Consider the following 22376-nt stretch of genomic DNA (forward strand, 5'->3'; position numbering starts at 1 on the left):
GTTCCTGTTTTTCCCCGCCTGATGGAGTGCAAAGATTCAAAAGCAGGTTAGGGACAGTTCAGGGACAGAGGAGAATCAAGGGGGAGCTCAGAGTGATGGTCCCTCATCTTCAGAAGAATCAGGCAGCCTCACCCCCTCTGTGCAGCCTCCAGCCAGCCTTTTGCAAACTTGGTCAGGGACTGCTTTTCAAACACCCCCAATATTACAGCAGCCCTCGTCCTTGCCCTTGTGGACCCCCACTAGGTTACTTAACTCCATAAGGGAGAATGTTTCTGAGACACCCCTGATATGACAAGCCTCGTTAAGAACTTATCTGGTTCTACTGGTTGCTGGGGAACATGAGATGGTTTTACCCATATCCTGTTTGCAACTTCAAATTTGTTTAGCTGGCAGTGCACTATGCCTCACTTATGAGACAATCCTGAGGCAGTGGAAAGAATGTTCTGCACAATCTTTTTCACTCATGTGCCCGCTTGGGCAAATGTAAATCAGTTATTAGATACTCTCATGACAAAAGATAAAAGACAAAAAGTAAAAGAAAAATCTGCAGCTCATTTGAATGCACCTTGGCTAATTACTGACCCTAACTGGAATCCCAATAATCCAGCTCAAAAGACAAAGTTGGATGGATTTTTAAAAGCTGTTTTGAATGGTATTAGAGATGCAGGGGAGGCTACTCCAAATTGGAGCAAGGTGACTGCTTGTGTTCAGCATCCAGATAAGCACCTCTCTGACTTTTGTGCTCGACTGATTTGTGAAGTTAAAAAGCATGGGAATTTAAATCCTGAAACTGATCATGGAAAGGAGATGGTTAAAATGGTTTTCATGTCACAATGTGCAAAGGATATTGCAAAGAGATTTAGAGAGCATCCAGATGGTACGCAAGGGAAAAGTTTGTCTAAAGTAGTTAGCATTGCTACTAGAATGTTTAATGGGAAAAAGAAAAAGAAAAAAAAAGACATAAGGAACGGGTTAATTTAAAAATCATCTTGGTCCCGGGATGGAAGAAGGAGGTTGCTCTGCATTCAGGGTCAGGAATCGGCGCGGACTGTGCTTGGTGCAGGGAGGGGCTGCTTTCGGCCCCAGCTGGCTGTGAAGGAAAAAATGTAGACAGGGGCGAAGCAAAGGAAATACAAGTTACAGAACTGAAATTACATTTGCAAAGCTTAACTGTCCAGTAAGATCCAACAGAGTGCCTTTGTGACCCTGGAATCGGTGTGACTTGGTGACACCAAAGAAGCCACAGGCAGCCGACCTGGACTGGAATCTCTGAAAGAGACGCCGCAAGAGATTCCAGGGTGTAAAAGAACAGCCCTCCCAAGAGCAGAAGCATGTTGGAAATTCTGGACAAGCTGTAAACAGGATAATCTCCCTTCCACCTCTCCCCCTCCTCTGAACATTATACACAGAAGTGGCCAGTCTGAACGTACGTGTGTAAGTATGAAAGAAGCTTCGGGCTTGGGGCATTAATATTTTCCTGAGTGATGTGGGAGTGTTCCCAACACTCTCCGTTGTTGTTTTATTATTTTATTAATGAAGCTTTAAAATTCAGTTATATGGTGTGTTTTCTTTATCTTCCCCCAACGATCCTGTAGTGTCAGCCTGATCACCTGACATGAGGGATAGATTGGTAACAGAAATTTGTCACAGTTTGGTGAGCAATTAAGAAGAGGGGAGCCCTGCAGAATTTACACCATCTATTTGTTTTACCCTTGTTATTTTGTGTTTGCTTTGCTTGGTACTGTTGGTGTTATATGCTGAGAACTGCATGAGTAAAAGTGAGTGCTAATAGGATAAGGAAACACTATCTGGTTCTGGTTCTGTTCTATCTAACCAGTTACTGTTGGTTTTTTTTTTTTTTTTTGCTCTGTTCATTTGGGATTGTTAGGAGTGTGGGTGGAACTGAACCTCTCGTTCATAATTCCTCGGAGTGGAAGCCATGTGTGCGAGAGAGCTCTGAGGTGGAATTAAGATCCTTCTGTCCCGTCCCCTGTAGCAGTCAGTGTATAGAAGTGGGAAAGTCTGGCTTAGACTGTAATTCCCTCTGCTCTCTGTGTAATTCTCTTTTCTGTTTAAGTGTCAAACAGATGAATGAGTCTCTGGGTAAACCCTCTAAGAATAGTCCTTTAACTTATATGTTAAGTAAATGGCCTTTGCCCAATGGGCCATGTGTCTTCGTCCAGGTGGCAAGCCTCATGAAGGAGGACTCGGGTAGTTTTGTAAGTAAAAATGTCTAAGGCAAGAGACCAGGAGGGGTGGGGGCTAGTTGAGAAGCCCACCCTCCTAGCTAAACTGGTAGTGGAACAAGTTGGTGCCTATGGAAGGAACGGTTCAGTAAGAAAAGCAAGATCAGGCCCAGGTGGGCAGGCAACAGACAGAGAGATTGAAAAACAGGTTGGAAAACTTTAAGGGTGTAGTAGAAGGAAGGAGTAAGTAAGTGTAAGCATGGGGATTTCAAATACCCAGGACTTACTTGAAATGGTGATTTAAGTTAATAAAAGTGGCTGTTGGGAGACAAGCAAGTGATTTAAGGGAGAGTAAGAAGTTAACTCTGTAGTTGCTAAAAAAAACAGCAGTTGAATTTTGTAAAAATGCTAAAGAGGAAAGTTCTTGGTGTCTTTAAAATGTTTGTAAATAAATTGAGGCAAAAAAATTGTTAATTGCAATTATTTAGAATTTAGTTAAATTAGCTGAAAAATGTATATAATGCTATGTAATTGAAATTTTATTAGGCTGTAAGGGCACTCTAAGTAGTGATGTTTTCTTTCAGTGTTTGAAAGCAACAGTTAAAAGTAAAAAGCAAGCCAGAAAGCATCTGTATTAATGCAAATTATCTAACTAATAAGGTTGGAGCCACTGAAACCTGGGCTGCCTATGAAACACATAAAATATGGAATAAATCCTCTGTTTTTCCTGAAATCAACAAGGGTATTTGTCTATTTTAAGCAATGATTGACTGCCCAAAAGGGGTAGACCTCTGGTTTTTTTTGTCTTTCAAATAATCAGAAAAAACTGATGCCAGCTGAACAGCATTCAACGTACCATGCATTTACTGGCACAATAGGAATTATGTTTTGTGTTCTATGTTCTGTCTTGTGGTGTTTGTCTTGTGGCCGGAATTGTTGTGTTTAGTGTTTTCATGGGATGGTCTGGTTTGAAATCAGGCAAAAAAAGGTTAAATTAAATGCACATACTTGTTTTGTTCAACTTGGAATACAAAGTGTTTAAATAAATCAGAACAATGTGATATATTAAAGTCTAATGCATTTCCTTAAGTAAGAAAAAGAAACTTCATTGGCCAAATTGTTAATTGCAAAAATTGTTGTTAAAATTTGCATACCAACAGTCTTTAAAAGCAAAGACATGAAAAGTTAACCCACTCCCCATATTGTACATGGGATCCGTCTGGCTACCTCAGATTTCTAGCCAGAGGGCTGGGGATGGTGGGAAGCTATTGAACTAGAGGTTGTATTAAGTAAACTCCTCAAAGTGGGTGTGCTTGTCCTGGCCTGTTGCTCCAAAGTTCTGTAATAAAGTTATTTTAGTAAAAGGGTATATGTGGCATACATTAAATAATAAGACTAATGTACTGTATAATGACAATGTGTAGGTGTTCATTGTTGGAAAAAAGGTGTATAAGTAAAAAGTGAAAGTTTCCTTTGCAGGTTAAAAGAAGCCAAGAAGGAAAAAAGGACAAAGAACAGAATGAATTAACTAAAAAAATAAAATAAAATAAAATAGCAAGCTCAGGCTATAGATAAGACACTAACTCCATTCAAGGACACTGCTCACAGTTAAAACTTGGTTAACAACCAGGAAAAGGAGAGCTTGAATTCGCCCATGCAGCTATGAGATCTAAAAAACACTGCCAGGCACTAATAAAATGTGTTAAGTTTCTTTTCTCACAGGTAAGGAATCACTACCCAAAGACCCTAGCAGCCCTGCCACTTCTTACAACCAGGAGACGGGATTGATGTAAAGGTCCACCAACGAAAGACTGCCTTGGCTCCATGCTGGAAAGGCCCTTAAGTCCTGATGACTACCAACACCGCTGTGAAGTGCCAAAGACTGACTGTTTGGACCCATGATTCTCACTGCAAAAAGACCCCTCCAACTCGGGAAAATTCTCCTACTGATGATTAGCCTATTTCTCCTTCTAGCTCCACTGTGTCTTCTGGACAGTAGGGAAAAAGTACAAGGTGACGTGCTAGTAACCTCTCCCTTGTCCACTGACAGATCTATTGTGCCTTTGAATTTTTCTACAAAAAGCAAAGCCATTACAGGGTTATGTGCTAGTAACCTCTGCCCTATATGATGCTGCACCACGACTGTTTTGGGAAAAAAAAAAAAACACTCACTCCACTAAAATTGCCAAAGTCCAGAAATTCCTGACTAGAAAGAACATTAAGAACTGACCCTGGTGAAGAAACAAAGAATTGTACACTGGCAGAAAAAATTTGTGGGACCCATGCTTGGGAATGTGGTATTGATTGGATTTTGGGGTTTATTCTACAGGCTGTGCCCTGTGTTCTGGATAAATTCTTCAGCATGTATTGGATTTTAAATAACAAGTACCCAAAGAGTTTGTTCTGCCACTGAAAATTTTACTTGTATTGAAACCATTCCAGTAACTAATAATGTAACCCCCTCCTATGCTATTAATGTCAATGCCTTTTAAAAGTACCTAAAATAGTTAAATAACAAATGCAATATAGTACTACACCAAGGAAAGATGGTATTAAATATCAGTGAGGCTGGGAAGGCATTGCAGTGGGATCTAGTATGTTTGAAGATTCAAAATTTCCTGAATGACCAGCTAATGGCCATTCGGAGTAATATTGAGTACCAGACTTGGCCCACTGCTCTTACAGAAACATCAGAAGTACCATCTGATCTGTGGTCATGAAGATATACTAAAAACTTTCTGGGTGGAAGTGTAAACATTTACAGCGCTCCTTCCAAGCATTTGGACCAGGGAGTGTGGGCTTCCACATACCGAATCCTGACGGGTCCATGGGGAGGATGCACATAAAACTGAATTATTCACCGAAACATCTGGGAAATTAGACCACTTGGTATACCTAACTGATTTATAGTCAGTGCCCCAATCCCTTAGTTGTCAGACAAACAAAATTCCACTCTTTTGTCCGTGCACTCATTCCTGGATTGTGGGTGGCTAAGCTCAAGAGAGCAGTTGTAAATATTTCTGCAGAGCTTAAAAAAACAGCTAATGCATTAATAGACGCTTTCCAAAAGTTGCAACAAAAGACTGATGAAGTAGCAAAAGTAACTTTGCAAAATAAACGTGTGCTAAATGCCATGAATGCTAAATTAGGAAGAAGCTTGTGCTCGCATCGGGGAAAAATGTTGCTTTTCTGTTAATCACTCTGGCTTAATTAACAAGAATTTACAAGCTATTAAGAATGTTCTGTTGTTTTCCATGCTATATCTCTTAATCACACTTTTAGTTTTAAGGACCTCCACTCAGACCTTGGGTCATGGTTTACTAGCCTCCCCCGTACAATTGTTAAATGAATATGTGTCCCAAGAGTCCCATTATGGTCCTCTAGGGACAAAGAGGGGATTGTTAGGCCTGAATAAAGATATAGCAGACAAAACCAGGTATGCCAACCTGACCAAAGTCAGGCTAACAGAGGTTTGTGGGTAATCCCTGAGTGGAAAACACTGAGAAGCAGCAGCATGTCTCACAAGCGCTGGGAAAAAGTGAGATAAGCGAGAAGCTGCATTCCTGGCATAGTACCAGATGTGCTGTGTTCGGGCAGCTCCTTCGAAGAACTGATAAGAGCCCTAGTTTCCCAGCCTCCTTGTTTTCACTCCCTGGTTTTGTTCTTTGTTTGTTTTTAACTCCCCTACATTTCTAACTTTAGGCATGCCTGTATACTAAAGGTGTCTAGTTTCTAGTTGTTAGAAGAAGGGGGTGGGTTGCTCCAGTGAATAATTTATGACGTGACGGAACTGTCTATATAGGCTTATACTAAGATGTAAAGAGGGGGCTGGTTCTCTCTGGAGACGAGTTGCTCTCTATTGATGCGTGCACTTGTCAATAAAGAGTTTTTGATCGGACCTTGCTGGTGTTGCCTGTCTCTCTCACGGTCAGACAACGAACTTTGCCGTCGGGGTTAGAGTCCCTGACAGGGTCCTGGGGGGCAGTTAGAGGCAGGGGTCCCAGGAGGGGGTGATCGGGGACAGGGAGCAGGGGGGGGTTCTGTGGGGGGCAGACAAAGGGAGTGGATGGTGGCAGGGTGGGGCTACCCTCCCTCCCTGTGGAGTGTCCTGTTTTTTGAATGTTAAACTATTGTCTCCCTGCCATTCACAGTGCAGCTCGCCATTCACAGCAGGCTGTAGCATGAGGTCTCAGCCACCTCACTCCCTCCCCCTTCCTTTCCAGTTGGTGGTGGCCAAGGGAATGCTGGGAAATGTAGTTCTTTCCCTGCTCCAGGGCTGGCTCTATAGGCAGGGAGCTAACCAGGGAACTACAGCTCCCAGAGCCCCCTGTTGGTTCTCAGCTCCCATGCCGCCCTTGCAAATGGGCTGCCCCAAGCAGGTGCTTGCTTTGCTGGTGCCTAGAGCCGCCCGTGGCATGGCAGACAATGGTCTCAGTAAACCAGCAGCCTCACCATAGTCGAGTATTTTGTAGATTTCTTTGCAAAAAGTTTTTAAAGAGGGGTTTGAAGCAGCATAACGAAGTAGCTGTGTGGGTGTTTATTGAGGGGCAGCCTGGGCTGAGAAGTGAAGGCTGTGGGGAAGTTTCTTCTTGCTGTCAGCCTGCATTGCCCTGCGGTGCTTTGTAAGAAAGGAATGAACACAGCCATGGTGAAGGGGTAACAACCTGGGGTGTGTCTGTGACTGTGACACCACACGAGCTGCCAGGCAGGGATGTGCACTGGGTAGTGACAGAGGCACCCTATGACAGGCTGTATTTAGGGATGTTAAACAGAAAGAATCAGCAACATTTAGCCCACAGCCTGGATGTGAAGGCCTAGAGAGAAGGGCGAGTTGAAGATAATGCCCATGTTACAGGCCTGAGTGCCAGGCAGGATGGTGGTGTTGTGTGCAGTGACTGAGAACAGAGGTAGTGGGGGAGACAGGGGCCATGGTGAGGGGGAGGTCATGAGCTCTGTCGTAGCCATGCTGAGCTGGTGCTGCTGTTGAGATGTCTGTGAGTCCTATTCACGCACACAGCAGAAACTGTCAGCCAGGCTCTCATCACCTCGTGCCTTGATCACTGCAGCATACTTCTTTCTAGCCTTGACTGATACACCCCTGTGTAAGCAGGGGAATAGTCCCGCTATTGTGTGGACCTTTCCTGGCTTATACACTACCCCAGTGAAATGGGCTAGCAAAAGGATCTGAGTCCTTGCTCCCACTTCCTTTATCCAGAGCCCTGCCTGACCTCGAGGGCTCCCCTCCCACTCTCCTGTGTGGCAGAGTCCTCGTACCCTGGACAAAGCTGGGTCCAGGGTTCCTGGGGGGCTCAACTCCCAACCTTGTTTTAGTCACTTAGGGCAGGGGCTGGGGTGTCCCCACTCTGGGGTGCTCCCTCTGCACTGGACGCTTCTCTGACCCACTGATCATTACATACCACTCAGCAATACAATTTATTAAATAGCAACCAATTAAAAAAATAAGGAAAAATGGAAAAGGTGAAAGAAAAAGACGTCACCCTGCTCTGTGGCAGGCGACATCACGAATACACATCTCTGGAGTGTAAGGGCAGTTCACAGTCTGTTCCTCACATGTCCCAGGCCTTCTTCTCAGGCCATGGCTTTCCTTCAGGGATGCTGTGGGTCAGACGCTCTGGCGGTGGCCAAACACCCTCAGGCTCTAGGTGGCAGGATCCTTCTTCCCAGTGTCAGCCCCTCTTATCAGGGTTACAATCCCCTTCCAAGTCATCTTGGCTGGTGGTGTCTCCCTTCGCTGGACCCTCTGCCCAGGGTCGTCCCCCCATCACTCTGCCCCATCTGCTCACTGCACCCAGCTCCGGACTGCTCCAGCTCCAGCCCCAGCTCCACTCTCCTCAGCACTGCTCTGCCTCCAGCCCCCAGGCAGCTTCTCTGGCCCCTCTGGCTCTGGTTGCTGCAGCTCTGCTCCCAGCACAGGTCTGCTCCCTGGACAGCTTCTCTTGTTATCTCTGGCTCAGCTCTGCTCGGGCTCCTGCTCTCCCCTGAGTTCAGACCCAGTGTCTGACTCAGACGATTCCAGCTCACCCCCCTCACCCCCCCAGCCTCCTGACTCCCTCATTAGCCTGCCTGTCCTGTCAATCAGGCTGACCAGGGGCATTGGCCTCTCCCCATTGCCCCTGGGCACTGTTAGTCTCAGGGTCCCAGTTTCCCATCCACCCTTCCCCCTTCCTTCTGGTAGGGGGGGCTACCCAACCAAAAATGCACACTGAGTTTTAGTAAGGGGCTAAGAATGTGTTACTTTTGCCCTGCTCCTTTCCTCTGGACAGACAGAGACAGACTGAGAGCAGAGGTGGATCTGTGAGTCAGCAGCACAGTCTTGATACCACTTTATACCAAATACTGATAGTTGTTCGGAGGTGGCCACTTGAAAAGAGGCGATGGGTTTGTTGTCACTTACTCTGAGCTACAGCATAGCCATCTCCCTTCCTCCCTGCAGAGAAAAGGCAAATTTCAGTGAATTCAACTCCCAAGGTAGGAACCAACTCCGATCTGTGTACACAGCTCAGAAACAAGGCGCCTGGCCCAGCACAGCCCCCTGGCACTCAGTAATGGACTCAAGGTCCCAGGTGCTCATGATCGGCAGGAGAGAAAGAGACAGTTTCTAAAGATCTCAGCCCACTGGCTACTGAGCTCTTTGGAAAACCTAACCCCATATAAACAATTTCTGGGTCTGACCCTCCAGCAGCTCCCATTGGGTGTCACTAGCTCAGTCCCGCAGTGGTGCAGTTACACCACACTGACACTGGCTCCTGTATTGCTGCTGTCCTTAGGGGTGTTTGCAGGGCTCACCAAGTCCAGGGAATCCCCCCATCCCAGGCTCTTTACCTGGGCGTTCCTTTTTCCAGACGACTACTCCGATTATACCACCAATCAGGACAACTGCCGTGATAACTCCAACCACAACGGGAATCAGACTGTTATTTGGTTCTGAAATGGAATGGAGAGAATGATCAGTGGGGGAAAATCCCCAGTAAAACCCTCTTTCATCCCACTGCAGGGATCAGTCAGTCAGCTCCTCAGATAAGGGCTGAGTCCTGCAATCCTCCACCTCTTCCAATGCAGCTACCATGCATAGCACCCCACCACAGAAAGTCCTGGACACCAGACCCAGCCTCTACCAGCTCAATTTGTAACAAAAATTTAGCACTTAAAATAGAGGACTTTTACAGCATCAGTCAATCTTCATAAACCTAACTGTGGGAGAGCAGGGATGTCAGTATCATCCCTAAACGGGAAAGGGGGAGACTTGCTGAAGATCACACAGTGAGTTAGTGCAAGAGCCAGGAACAGACCCCAGGAATCCTGACTTCTAGCCCCTCCCTCTCTAACCCACCAGCCCCCACTCCCCTTCCAGAGACAGAATCCAGGAGCCCTGGCTCCCAGACCTCCAGCTCTAACCTACGAGACCCCACTCCCCTTCTAGAGCCAGGGATAAAAACCAGGAGATCTGGCTCCCAGCCCCCTTACTCTTACCCATTAGCCCCCACTTAACTCCTAGAGCCAAGGACAGAACCCAGGAGTCCTGGCCCCCAGGCCCTAACCCTCCCTTGACCATGATGACTTTCATGACTAATGGAACACGGTCCCATTGTGGGAGTCTGGTGACAAACTGGAAACTGACCTCAAAGCTCTGGATTCCCTGCCATGACTGGAGTTACAGACACAATGCGTGTTTTCTGAGGGGAGCAGGAAGTGAAGAGGGGACGATAGAGATATTTTAATACTGTTCTTGGCTTATATACACCTGTTAAAACCCAAGTTCTGTATACACTTTCAGTTTCACTAATCAGCTTTGCTTGTTTTCTGAAAGATCTACATAATAATACAGCAAAAAGAAAAAAATTTCTAAGAAAATAAGGAAATGTGACTTATGACACAAAAATTGGCAGGGGACGTGGTAGCAGGATTATGATGTGAAACCATCTGATGACTAGATTTCCAGTGCAGGCTGCCCTTTTAGAAATGGTTTGCACTTCCAAATGCTGCATTTTTCCACATCCAAATTAACCAAGCAAAAAGATGGCTGGAAGGCAGCTCCATATGTAATAAATTCTTCCTCAACTTTCTAGTACTAGGGGCATAGGAGACTCTCCCCGCTGATGCAGGGCTCCAATCTGCCTCCTCACTCCATTCCAAGGCCGCACCCTCTCTTCCAGCATCACTGCACACAGAAACAAGCTGCTCCCAAAATTAAACATCTCTCTCTGGCCACATGGGCAAGAATGAAGGGCCAGTAGAGCCGTGTTTCTGAGAACCTGCTGGATCATAGGACTGGAAGGGACCTCAAGAGGTCATCTAGTCCCGTCCTCTGCACTCATGGCAGGCCCACGAGTGCATGAAGTTGAGACTGGGCTGCAAGCTGAAGCAAGACCAATTCTGACTAGAAATAAGGGGCAGATCTGAGCTTCCCCTGAGATGTGGTAAATTCTTCATCACTTGGAGAGTTTACATCTGGAATGGGCATCTCTTTCTGAAGGATCAGATCTAGTTCGCCCCCACATGACCAGACTGGATTCTGGGGTCCCTGGTGAGATTCCCCTCTGCCCTGGGCTATGCAGGAGCTCAGATCAGATGATTAGAATGGTCCCTTCAGGCTTTAATGTCTCACTGTTAATCTTCTCCCTTCAGAGACACTGTATTGCTGGGATGTATCCAACAGCCCCAGAGGTAGCAAACTGGAGAGCAAGACATGAGCCCCAGGCACTGTGGGTCCCAACTCTAGCACAAGAACTTGACTGCGAGGGACAGGGCCAAAGGGGACAGGGCCTCACAGACTCTCAGGAAATTCCAGCTTCAGCCAATAAATCCCAATGAGAATTTTTCAGGGGTTGAGAGTAATGGATTCCTCCTCTCCTACTAGGAAAACAGACACACACACAAACTCCTTACCCCAGGAGATGGAGAGTGGCTCTAACAGGCTCTCATGCTCCACGTGACATGAATAATGGGCTTTGATCTTGGGATCAATCTCCATTGCCACCCAGGTCTGGTAGGTCCCATCCCCACTGGGTAGGATGCCTTCGGAGTAGGTCTCTTGCTGTCTGTTCTCCCCATTTCTCAGCCAGGTCACGGTGATGTCCTGGGGGTAGAACCCACTGACCTTACAGGAGAGGGTGGTGAGGCCGTCATGAGATGACCTGTCACTCACTCTAGCTGTTGGGCGCACTGGGAAAAAGAAGAAATTGAAGTTAGCTGTTTTCAAGCTCTAATCCAGGCACTCTTTGCTAGAGGTTTGCAACATGAAATTCTGAGACCCCAGCAGTGGGAGAAGATGAGAGTCGATGAAATGGAATCCCTCTGATGAGGATTTTCCACCATGTTAGAGGATTTCTGTGCCAAATCCACAGCATCAGCATCCCTGACCATATAATATTAATCATAGAATCATAGACTATAAGGGTTGGAAGGGATCTCAGGAGGTCATCTAGTCCAACCCCCTGCTCAAAGCAGGACCAATCCCCAACTAAATCATCCCAGCCAGGGCTTTGTCAAGTCTGACCTTAAAAACCTCTAAGGAAGGAGATTCCACCACCTCCTTAGGTAACCCATTCTAGTGCTTCACCACCCTCCTAGTGAAAAAGTTTTTCCTGATATCCAACCTAAACCTCCCTCACTGCAACTTGAGACCATTACACCTTATTCTGTCATCTGGTACCACTGAGAACAGTCTAGATCAGGGGTCGGCAACCTATGGCACGCGTGCCAAAGACAGCACGCAAGCCAATTTTTAATGGCACACTGGAGCCTGCCGGGACTTCAGCATGCCATTAAAAATCCTGCCCAGCCCGGCCCGCTCTCCTCTGCCCTCTGCTCCCCCCATGGGGGCAGGGAGCAGAAGCATAGCCGTGCACCCGGGGTGGGAAAATGGCCACACTCTCCCAGCACGGCAAGCCACGGGGTCCGCGCTCCCAGGCCGGAGCGCCAGGATGAGCGCAGCAACCTGCTGGCCCCTCCCCCACCTTCTCCCCTCCCCTGGAGCCCTGCTGCCATGCTCAGCGCTCTGGGGGTTGGGGCTGCGTGCTCCCGCGGGACAGCGTTTGGCTCCGCAGGGAGACAGAAACGCTCCTCCCTCCCCTGGAGCCATGCAGCCCTGCGCACTCCCGCAGGGCAGCATTTGGCTCCATGGGGAGGCAGACATGCTCCCTGCTCTACTGGAGCTCTTTTGTCACCGCGCGCAGCGCTCTGAGGGCCGGGGCTGTGCTCTCCCGTGGGACAGCGTGTCTGGCTCTGTGTGGAGTCTCAAGGTAGAGGGCCCAGGGCTGGGGGGGTTGGATAAGGGGTGGGGGCAGTCACGGGAGAGAGAGCAGGGTGGGTTGGATGAGGGGAGGTGGGATCCTGGGGGTGTGTGGCTAGGGGTGGGGGTCTCTGGAGGGGGCAGTCAGGGAGCAAGGGGGTTGGATGGGGCATGGGAGTCCCCGGGTTTCTGAGGGGGCAGCAGGTCGATAGGGGTCAGGGCAGTCAGGGGACAAGGAGCTGGGGGGATTGTATGAGTTGGGAGTTCTGGGGGTCCCGTCAGGATGCAGGGGTGTGGAGAGGGGCTGGGGCAGGCTGGGAATGCGGGGGGGGTTAGATGGGTTGGGAGTTCTGGGGGTTCTGTCAGGGGGCAGGGAGCGGTTGGATGGGGCATGGGAGTTCTGGGGGTCTGTTCGGGGATGGGGGTGTGGATAAGGGTCGGAGCAGTCAGGGGACAGGTAGGGGGTAGAGTCCAGTCCGGGGACAAGGAACAGGGAGGTTTAGACAGGGGGTGGGGTTCTGGGGGACAGTTGGGGGCAGGGGTCTCAGGAGGGGGTAGTCAGGGGACAAGGAACAGCAGGGTTGAAAGTTCTTAGGGGGGCAGTCACCCAGCCCTCTCCCCCGAGCCGTGACCCCACACACACACCACGCCCTCTGCCCTGAGCCCCGCACACCCCCCAGGCTCCTGCCCTGAGCCCTGAACCTCCCTCATACACACCCAGCCCTCTGCTTGACTCCTTCATCCCCCACACCCCACAACCCTAGCCCTGACTCTGGCACTCCCACCCACACTTAGCCCCCCCTCTGCCCTGACACCTCCAGCCCCCAGCCCTGACTCCAGCCCGCCCCCAGCCCTCTAGGTCCTGGCTACCGGACATGCACAGCCTGCTGCTGGTTTGGGGTTCTGGCTGACAGACCCTTGCCAGCTGGGGTCCCAGCCTCAGGCCTCGCTCAGCCCGCTGCCGGCCTAGGTGAACAGAACCCCAGATCAGCAGCGGGCTGAGCGGGCCGGCAGCATAAGATCAACATTTTAATTTCATTTTAAATGAAGCTTCTTAAACATTTTGAAAACACTAGTTTAGTTACATAATATATAGACTTAAAAGAGAGAGACCTTCTAAAAAAACATTAAAATGTATTACCAGCGCGCGAAGACTTAAATGAGAGTGAATAAATGAAGACTCAGCACACCGCTTCTGAAAGGTTGCCGACCCCTGGTCTAGATCCATCCTCTTTGAACCCCCTTTCAGGTAGTTGAAAGCAGCTATCAAATCCCCCCTCATTCTTCCCTTCTGCAGACTAAACAATCCCAGTTCCCTCAGCCTCTCCTCATAAGTCATGTGATCCAGCCCCCTAAGCATTTTTGTTGCCCTCCACTGGACTCTTGCCAATTTTTCCACATCCTGATTGTAGTGTGGAGCCCAAAACTGGACACAGTACTCCAGATGAGGCCTCACCAATGTCGAATAGAGGGGAATGATCACGTCCCTCGATCTGCTGGCAATGACCCTACTTAAACAGGCCAAAATGCCGTTAGTATTCTTGGCAACAAGGGCACATTGTTGACACATATCCAGCTTCTTGTCCACTGTAACCCCTAGGTCCTTTTCTGCAGAACTGCTTCCTAGCCATTCGGTCCCTAGTCTGTAAGAGCGAATGGGATTCTTCCATCCTAAGTGCAGGACTCTGCACTTGTCCTTGTTGAACCTCATCAGATTTCTTTTGGCCCAATCCTCTAATTTGTCTGGTCCCTCTGTATCCTATCCCTACCCTCCAGCGTATCTACCACTCCTCCCAGTTTAGTGTCATCTGCAAACTTGCTGAAAGTGCACTCCACGCCATCCTCCAGATCATTAATGAGGATATTGAACAAAACCGGCCCCAATACTGACCCTTGGGGCACTCTGCTTGAAACTGGCTGCCAGCTAGACTTGGAACCATTGATCACTACGCATTGAGCCCGACGATCTAGCCAGCTTTCTATCCACCTTATAGTCCATTCATCCAGCCCATAATTCTTTAACTTGCTGGCAAGAATACTGTGGAAGACCACATCAAAAGCTTTGCTAAAGTCAAGGAATAACACATCCACTGCTTTCCCCTCATCCACAGAGCCAGTTATCTCCTCATAGAAGGCAATTTGTTTAGTCAGGCATGACTTGCCCTTAGTGAATCCCTGCTGACTGTTCCTGATCACTTTCCTCTCCTCTAAGTGCTTCAGAATTGATTCCTTGAGGACCTGCTCCATGAATTTTCCAGGGACTGAGGTTAGGCTGACTGGCCTGTAGCCCCCTGGATCCTCCTCCTTCCCTTTTTAAAGATGGGCACTACAGTAGTCTTTTTCCAGTCATCCGGGGCCTCCCCCGATTGCCATGAGTTTTCAAAGACAATGGCCAACGGCTCTGCAATCACATCCACCAACTCCTTTAGCACCCTCGGATGCAGCGCGTCCGGCCCCATGGACTTGTGCTCATCCAGTTTTTGTAAATTGTCCTGAACCACTTCTTTCTCCACTGATGGCTGCTCACCTCCTCCCCATACTGTGCTGCCCAGTGCAGCCATCTAGGAGCTGAGCTTCTTTGTGAAGACCAGCAAAAAAAGCATTGAGTACATTAGCTTTTTCCACATCCTCCGTCACTAGGTTGCCTCCCTCATTCAGTAAGGGACCCACACTTTCCTTGACTTTCTTCTTGTTGCTAACATACCTGAAGAAACCATTCTTGTTACTCTGAACATCTCTTGCTAGCTACAACTCCAAGTGGGATTTGGCCTTCCTGATTTCACTCCTGCATGCCTGAGCAATATTTTTATACTCCTCCCTGGTCATTTGTCCAATCTTCCACTTCTTGTAAGCTTCTTTTTTGTGTTTAAGATCAGCTAGGATTTCACTGTTAAGCCAAGCTGGTCGCCTGTCATATTTACTATTCCGTCTATACATCATGATGTTTTTTTCTTGCAACCTCAATAAAGATTCTTTAAAATACAGCCAGCTCTCTTGCATTCCTTTCCACCTCATATTAGTCGCCCAGGGGATCCTACCCATCAGTTCCCCGAGGGAGTCAAATCTACTTTTCTGAAGTCCAGGGTCCATATTCTGCAGCTCTCCTTTCTTCCTTCTGTCTGGATCCTGAACTTGCCCATTTCACGGTCACTGCCTCCCAGGTTCCCATCCTCTTTTGCTTCCTCTACCAATTCTTTCAAGTCTGTGAGCAGCATCTGAGGTAGAAGCCATACTTGAACAGCTTAATGGGACAAAATCGGAGGGCCCGGACAATCTTCATCCGAGAATATTAAAGGAACTGGTGCATGAAATTGCAAGCCCGCTAGTGAGAATTTTCAATGAATCAGTAAACTCAAGGGTTGTACCGTACGACTGGAGAATTGCTAACGTAGTTCCTATCTTTAAGAAAGGGAGAAAGAGTGATCCGAGTAACTATAGGCCTGTTAGTTTGATATCTGTAGTATGTAAGGTCTTGGAAAAAATTTTGTAGGAGAAAGTAGTTAAGGACATTGAGGTCAATGGTAATTGGGACAAAGTACAACATGGTTTTACTAAAGGTAGATCATGCAAAACCAACCTGATCTCCTTCTTTGAGAAGGTGACAGACTATTTAGACAAAGGAAATGTGGTAGACCTAATTTACCTAGATTTCAGTAAGGCATTTGACATGGTTCCACATGTGGAATTATTAGTCAAATTGGAAAAGATGGGGATCAATATGAGAATTGAAAGGTGGATAAGGAACTGGTTAAAGGAGAGACTACAACGGGTCATACTGAAGGGTGAACTGTCAGGCTGGAAGGAGGTTACTAGTGGAGTTCCTCAAGGATCGGTTCTGGGACCAATCTTATTTAACCTTTTTATTACCGACCTTGGCACAAAAAGCGGGAATGTGCTAATAAAGTTCGCGGATGACACGAAGCTGGGGGGTATTGCTAACATGGAGAAGGACTGGGATATCATACAGGAAGATCTGGATGACCTTGTAAACTGGAGTAATAGTAATAGGATGAAATTTAATAGTGAAAAGTGCAAGGTCATGCACTTAGGGATTAATAATAAGAACTTTAGATATAGATTGGGGACGCATCAGTTGGAAGCAACAAAGGAGGAGAAGGATCTTGGGGTATTGGTTGATCACAGGATGACTATGAGCTGCCAATGTGATATGGCCGTTAAAAAAGCTAATGCGGTTTTAGGATGCATTAGGTGAGGTATTTCCAGCAAAGATAAGGAGGTGTTAGTACCGTTATATAAGGCGCTGGTGAGACCCCACCTGGAATACTGTGTGCAGTTCTGGTCTCCCATGTTTAAGAAGGATGAATTCAAACTGGAACAGGTTCAGAGATGGGCTACTAGGATGATCCGAGGAATGGAAAACCTGTCACATGAAAGGAGACTCAAAGAGCTTGGCTTGTTTAGTCTAGCCAAAAGAAGGCTGAGGGGGGATATGCTTGCTCTTGATAAATATATCAGAGGGATTAATATTAGGGAGGGAGAGGAATTATTTAAGCTTAGTACCAATGTAGACACAAGAACAAATGGGTATAAACTGGACACTAGGAAGTTTAGACTTGAAATTAGACGAAGGTTTCTAACCATTAGAGGAGTGAAGTTCTGGAACAGCCTTCCAAGGGGAGTAGTGGGGGCAAAAGACATATCTGGCTTTAAGATTAAGCTTGATAAGTTTATGGAAGGGATGGTGTGATGGGAGAGCCTAATTTTGGCAACTGATCTTTGATTATCGCCAGATAAGTATGCCCAGTGGTTGGTGATGGGATGTTGGATGGGATGGGATCTGAGTTACTGCAGAGAATTCTTTTCTGAGTGCTGGCTGGTGAGTCTTGCCCACATGCTCAGGGTTTAGCTGATCGCCATATTTGGGGTCGGGAAGGAATTTTCCTCCAGGGCAGATTAGCAGAGGCGCTGAAGGTTTTTCGCCTTCCCCTGCAGTGTGGGGCATGGGTCACTTGCTGGTGGATTCTCTGCAGCTTGAGGTCTTCAGACCACAATTTGAAGACTTCAGTAACTCAGGCATAGGTTAGGGGTTTGTTATAGAAGTGGATGGGTAGGGTTCTGTGGTCTGCTTTGTGCAGGGGGTCGGACGAGATGATCACATTGGTCCCTTCTGACCCTAGAATCTATGAATCTAGGTCTAGAAGAGCTCTGCCCATAGTTGGTTCCTCCAGCACTTGCACCAGGAAATTGTCCCCTACCCTTTCCAAAAGCTTCCTGGATTGTCTGTGCACTGCTGTATTGCTCTCCCAGCAGATATCAGGGTGATTAAAGTCTCCCATGAGAACCAGGGCCTGTGATCTAGTAACTTCTGCTAGTTGCCGGAAGAAAGCCTCGTCCACCTCATCCCAGTAGTGTAGCTAGTGGGATGCATCAGAAGCAGCTGCTTCTCCTCCGCACATTGTTTTAAAAAGTGGTGCCTCTCGGGCTCCGCTCTGAACGGCCTGCTCGGCTTCCGCCCCACCCCCGCCGATCAGCTGTCTCTCCCAGCAGGAGGGAGATAGCTGATTGCGGGGCGGAAGCGGCGCCTGCTGGCCAGCACTGCCAGCAACACGGCTGAAGGAACCATGGGGAGGGCAGCTGCGGCAGGCCAGTGCAGAAGCAGCTCGCTCGGACTGTGCCTGGTGGGGCTCGCTGCCTTCTTCCCCCACCCCCCAAGAGGTGGGGCCAGCGCTGAGCTGGACTGTTGCTGCATGCGGCGAGCCCCTCCCAGGCTCTTCCGGTCCCAGGGGCAGCTCCAGCCCCCTCTGCACAGAGAGCCCCGGGAACTCCAGCCCACTCCCATGCCCGGTAACCCCTCCCCAAGCTCCATACCCCATGTACCACTCCCATGTACCCTGTGCTCCTGCCTTTCCCTCCCCTTCACCTCCCCTCATACCTCTGTCCTCTGCCAGCTTCCCTGTACAGAAATGGGTGGGTTTAGGCGGCATGGCCGGAGGGGCGCAGCATGGCCGCAGTGTGGCTGGAGGAGCCAGCCAAGTGGGGGAAGGGGGCACGGCATGGCCGGAGGAGCCAGGGGGCATGGCTGGAGGAGGAGCCAAGGGGGGCGCCTTTTTTATGTTTGCTTGCTCCCTCTGCTGATAAAATCCAGCTACGCCACTGCCTCATCCCCTGGTCTGGTGGTCTATAGCAGACTCCCACCACGACATCACCCTTGTTGCTCACACTTAATCCAGAGACTCTCAGGTTTTTCTGCAGTTTCATACTGGAGCTCTGAGCAGTCATACTGCTCTCTTACATACAATGCAACTTCTCCACCTTTTCTGCCCTGCCTGTCCTTCCTGAACAGTTTATATCCATCCATGACAGCACTCCAGTCATGTGAGTTATCCCACCAAGTTTCTGTTATTACGATCACATCATAGTTCCTTGACTGTGCCAGGACTTTCAGTTCTCCCTGCTTGTTTCACAGGCTTCTTGCATTTGTGTATAAGCACTTAACTCGCTGATTTTCCTGATTTCTCAGTCTGAGACAGGAGTCCTCCCCTCTTGCACTCTCCTGCTTGTGCTTCCTCTCGGTATCCCATTTCCCCACTTACCTCAGGGCTTTGGTCTCCTTCCCCCGGTGAACCTAACCAGAAGCCTTTGTTCCCAGCCACAGTGACACAAGTACCTTGAAAGGCTTCACTAAGCTCCAGATACAGGTGTCAATAATACGCTAGGTTTGTGCCCATCTCCTCTCAGTCCCTGGATATGAAAAAAGGAATAATCTTGCCCGGGCCAGGGAGCAAAAAATGGACTTGTAGGGCAGTTCGGCTGGGGCTCATGCTCTTCTGGGGCGGCGGGGAGCCAGATGGCCTCACTACTTTGGGCAGGTGTGTCGGGGAATTAGCTTGGCTGTGTGGCAAACTGTCAGCAGCTCCAGCCCTCTGGCAGGGGCTGAACAAACAGTTCAATAGTAGCAGGCCCAGGCCCTGGGTCAAGGCGGGGCAATAAGCAGTCAGTAGCTCAGGCCCTCAGGCAGGGGCTGTGCAAACAGGCTGAACAGCAAACCCCAGGCTCCTGGCGCTGAGCAGCCGGGGAGACTGACACCCATGGGTGGGTGACAGGGGGGACACAGGCCCACCCACTCCACTGCGTCCCAGTCCGGGGCCCTAGCAACGGCAGAAGACCCGCTGCTGTGTCAGAGGGGATCCTTACTGCAACACACTGACATTGGCTCTGGCAGTGTTGCAGCCAGACTTGGGTCGGCTGCCCCCAGGCTACTTTTAGACTCTCCCTCTAGAGGTACCTTGTCTGGATGGCGTCCTCCATGGGGTCACACACCATGGGCTCCTCGGGGAAGCTGGCGAGCGGTTGGTTTGGCAGCTCCTCGGGGTAACTGGCACATGGTAGGCCTGGCAGTTCCTCAGAGTAATGGATGAGCGGTAGGCTCGGTAGTGTTTCTGGGCTCGGGCTAGCAGCAGGCATTGGCTAGTCTGGCCAGTTCTTGGTTCAGCCGCCGATCACCATGGTCTCCCCACTGGGAGCTACATCACAGGCATCTGGTCTCTCCAGTGGCTGAGCTTCGAGTGAGCTCTGGGCTTTTATACTTCCTCTTCTGCGCCTTGATCTCTGAGGGGCAGGCGCAGGGTTTGCTGGCTCCACCCACTTTGGTGTCCAGGGAGGCTCATTCCCCTCCGGGGTGGTGGGGAGCCAGACCACCTCGCTACACACTCCCCCTTAAGTCTGGCTCCCACTCATCAGGGCCAGATCCTTCTATATCCCCCAGGCGGGGCAGGAAGTCGGCATTAGCATGGTCCTTGCCTGCCCTATGGCGAACCGTAAAGGAATAGGGCTGGAGCACTAGGTACCAATGCTGTATTCTCATATTATTGTCTTTCATTTTGTTCAGCCACTGAAGCGGGATGTGGTCGGTGACTAAGGTGAATGGGGCTCCAATAAGGTAGTAACATAGGGCATTACAAGCCCATTTCACTGCAAGGGCCTCCTTCTCCACCACCGCATAGTTCTTCTCTCGCAGGAACAATTTCCGGCTGATATATAAGACTGGATGGTCTTCCCTATCTATTTCTTGAGACAGGACGGCGCCCAGTCCTACCTCCGAGGCATCTGTCTGGAGGATGACGTCTTGGTTGAAATTTGGGCTGCAGGGAACAGGTTTATGGCAGAGACTCTTTTTGAGTTCCTGAAAGGCTCCTCCCATTCCTGGGTCCAAACCACACGTCGAGGGCTGTCCTTGGTTAAAAGGCTGGTAAAGGGGCGGCGATCGATGCAAAATGGGAAATGAAACATTGATAATAGCCAGCAAGGCCCCAAAACTGTTGCACCTGACGCTTTGTGGTGGGAGGTGGGCAGGCCACTAGGGCCTGGACTTTTCCCGCAAGGTACTTCACTTGTCCATTCCCTATAGCGTAGCCCAGATAAGTACTCTTTTGCCATCCAATGCGGCATTTTTTTGCTGTCAACCCAGCAGCCCGCAGGGATCTCAGGATTGCAGCTACCCATATCAAATGATCTTCCCAGTGGCGGCTGTAGATGACCACATCGTCCAGGTAGGCGGCTGCATAGTCTCGATGGGGTTGGAGGACACGGTTCATCAGCCGCTGAAACGTGGCTGGGGCCTCATGGAGGCCAAAAGGCATCCAAGTGAATTGATACAGACCTGTTGGGAAGGCAAATGCCATCTTCTCTCTCGAAGCAGGGTCAAGGGGGATTTGCCAGTAGCTCTTGCTGAGGTCAAGTGTGCTGATGAAACGAGCCTCCCCTCCCCAGCCAAGCAGCTCATCTACGAGCAGCAGAGAATATGCATCAAATTTGGAAATGGTGCCGACATGTCAGAAGTCAATTGGGCTTGGGTACTAGCTCTATCGGACTATGCCATTCACTCTGTGAGGGTTCAATTACGCTTAACTCTAGCATGGCTTGTCCCTCTTCCTTGACAATCTGTGGCAAGGGCCTGGTCGCTTCTCGGATCACTACCCCAGGTTCTGTCTGAATGGTATGATAAACCAGGGTCGTGTAACCCGGCTGGCCAGTGAAGGTTCGCAGGAACGCCTGCAGGAGGCACCAGGCTTGCTTGCGTTGTTTGTTCGTGAGGGTCTCTGTGAGCTGGGGCCACTTGGGTCAGGGTCTTGGGTCAGGGCGGCATGGGGGCGCAGTTCTGGCTCTGGTGGGTAAGGGTTAATTAGGGATGGTAAATAGAGGTGCGCAACTGCTTGATTCCCAGGAGCCTACACACCTGCCGCAGCAGTTGGGAAGTAAAGTTGGTGCCCTGGTCAGTGAGAATATCCCGGGGCAGGCCTACCAGAGCAAAGACCTTCACGAGCTCGCCCACAATGATGCGGGTGGTGATGCTCCGCAGCAGTACCGCCTCCGGGAAATGGGTAGCATAAACTACTAGGACCAACACATACTGAAATCCTGCGGTGCTTTTCGGGAGGGGCCCCACCAGGTCCATGGCCATGTGTTTGAAGAGCATTTCAACTATGGGCATGGGGACCAACGGGGCCTTGGGTGCCTGGGGGGGGTGCAGCTAGCGGGCACTCTGGGCAGGAGTTACAATAGTTCCTTACTTCCTGAGCACACCAGGCCAGGAGAGGCGTGTCAATATCAGGGCTAGAGTCTTCTCTTGGCCCAAGTGCCCGGCAGCAGGGATGTCGTGGGTGAGTTTCATTGCTGCCTGCCGGTGACTTCTAGACACGAGTAGTTGGCTCTGAGGTTCTCCAGTGCACAGGTCCCATTCTATCCGATAGAGCTGATCCTGTCGTAGTTCAAAATGAGGCCACTGCCTCGCCCGGTGCGGGTCAATTATGGTCCCATCAACCATGGCTAGTTGCTTGTAAGCGTGACAGAGGGTGGGATCAGCCCTTTAGTCACGACAAAAGTCAGTGTGAAGCAGGGGTTCAGTGGCAGCTTCTGGAATGGAGTCCTCAGGCTCTTCTTCCTGACCGCTGGGGGCTGGTGCTTCCTTCCACTCAGAC

At 49.4% G+C, this 22376-nt stretch overlaps 1 protein-coding gene across 2 annotated transcripts in view; it reads right to left on the reverse strand.

The window, feature by feature from the left end:
- Positions 1–8067: 8067 nt before the first annotated feature.
- LOC115652953 (class I histocompatibility antigen, F10 alpha chain-like) overlaps positions 8068–22376 on the reverse strand; it is a 39556-nt gene continuing 25247 nt past the window's right edge. Inside the window, exons 4-6 of one of the 2 annotated variants that reach the window (XM_030565614.1) lie at positions 11094–11369; positions 8994–9131; positions 8068–8634 (exon numbers count right to left, since the gene is read on the reverse strand). In XM_030565614.1, the coding sequence (XP_030421474.1) occupies positions 8594–8634; positions 8994–9131; positions 11094–11369 (455 nt within the window). In that variant the 3' untranslated portion in view covers positions 8068–8593. The remainder of the gene's footprint in view (positions 8635–8993; positions 9132–11093; positions 11370–22376) is intronic. The other variant, XM_030565615.1, reaches the window with a different exon arrangement.

This window comes from Gopherus evgoodei, chromosome 5, assembly GCF_007399415.2.
Source record: "Gopherus evgoodei ecotype Sinaloan lineage chromosome 5, rGopEvg1_v1.p, whole genome shotgun sequence".
NCBI lineage: Eukaryota > Metazoa > Chordata > Testudines > Testudinidae > Gopherus > Gopherus evgoodei.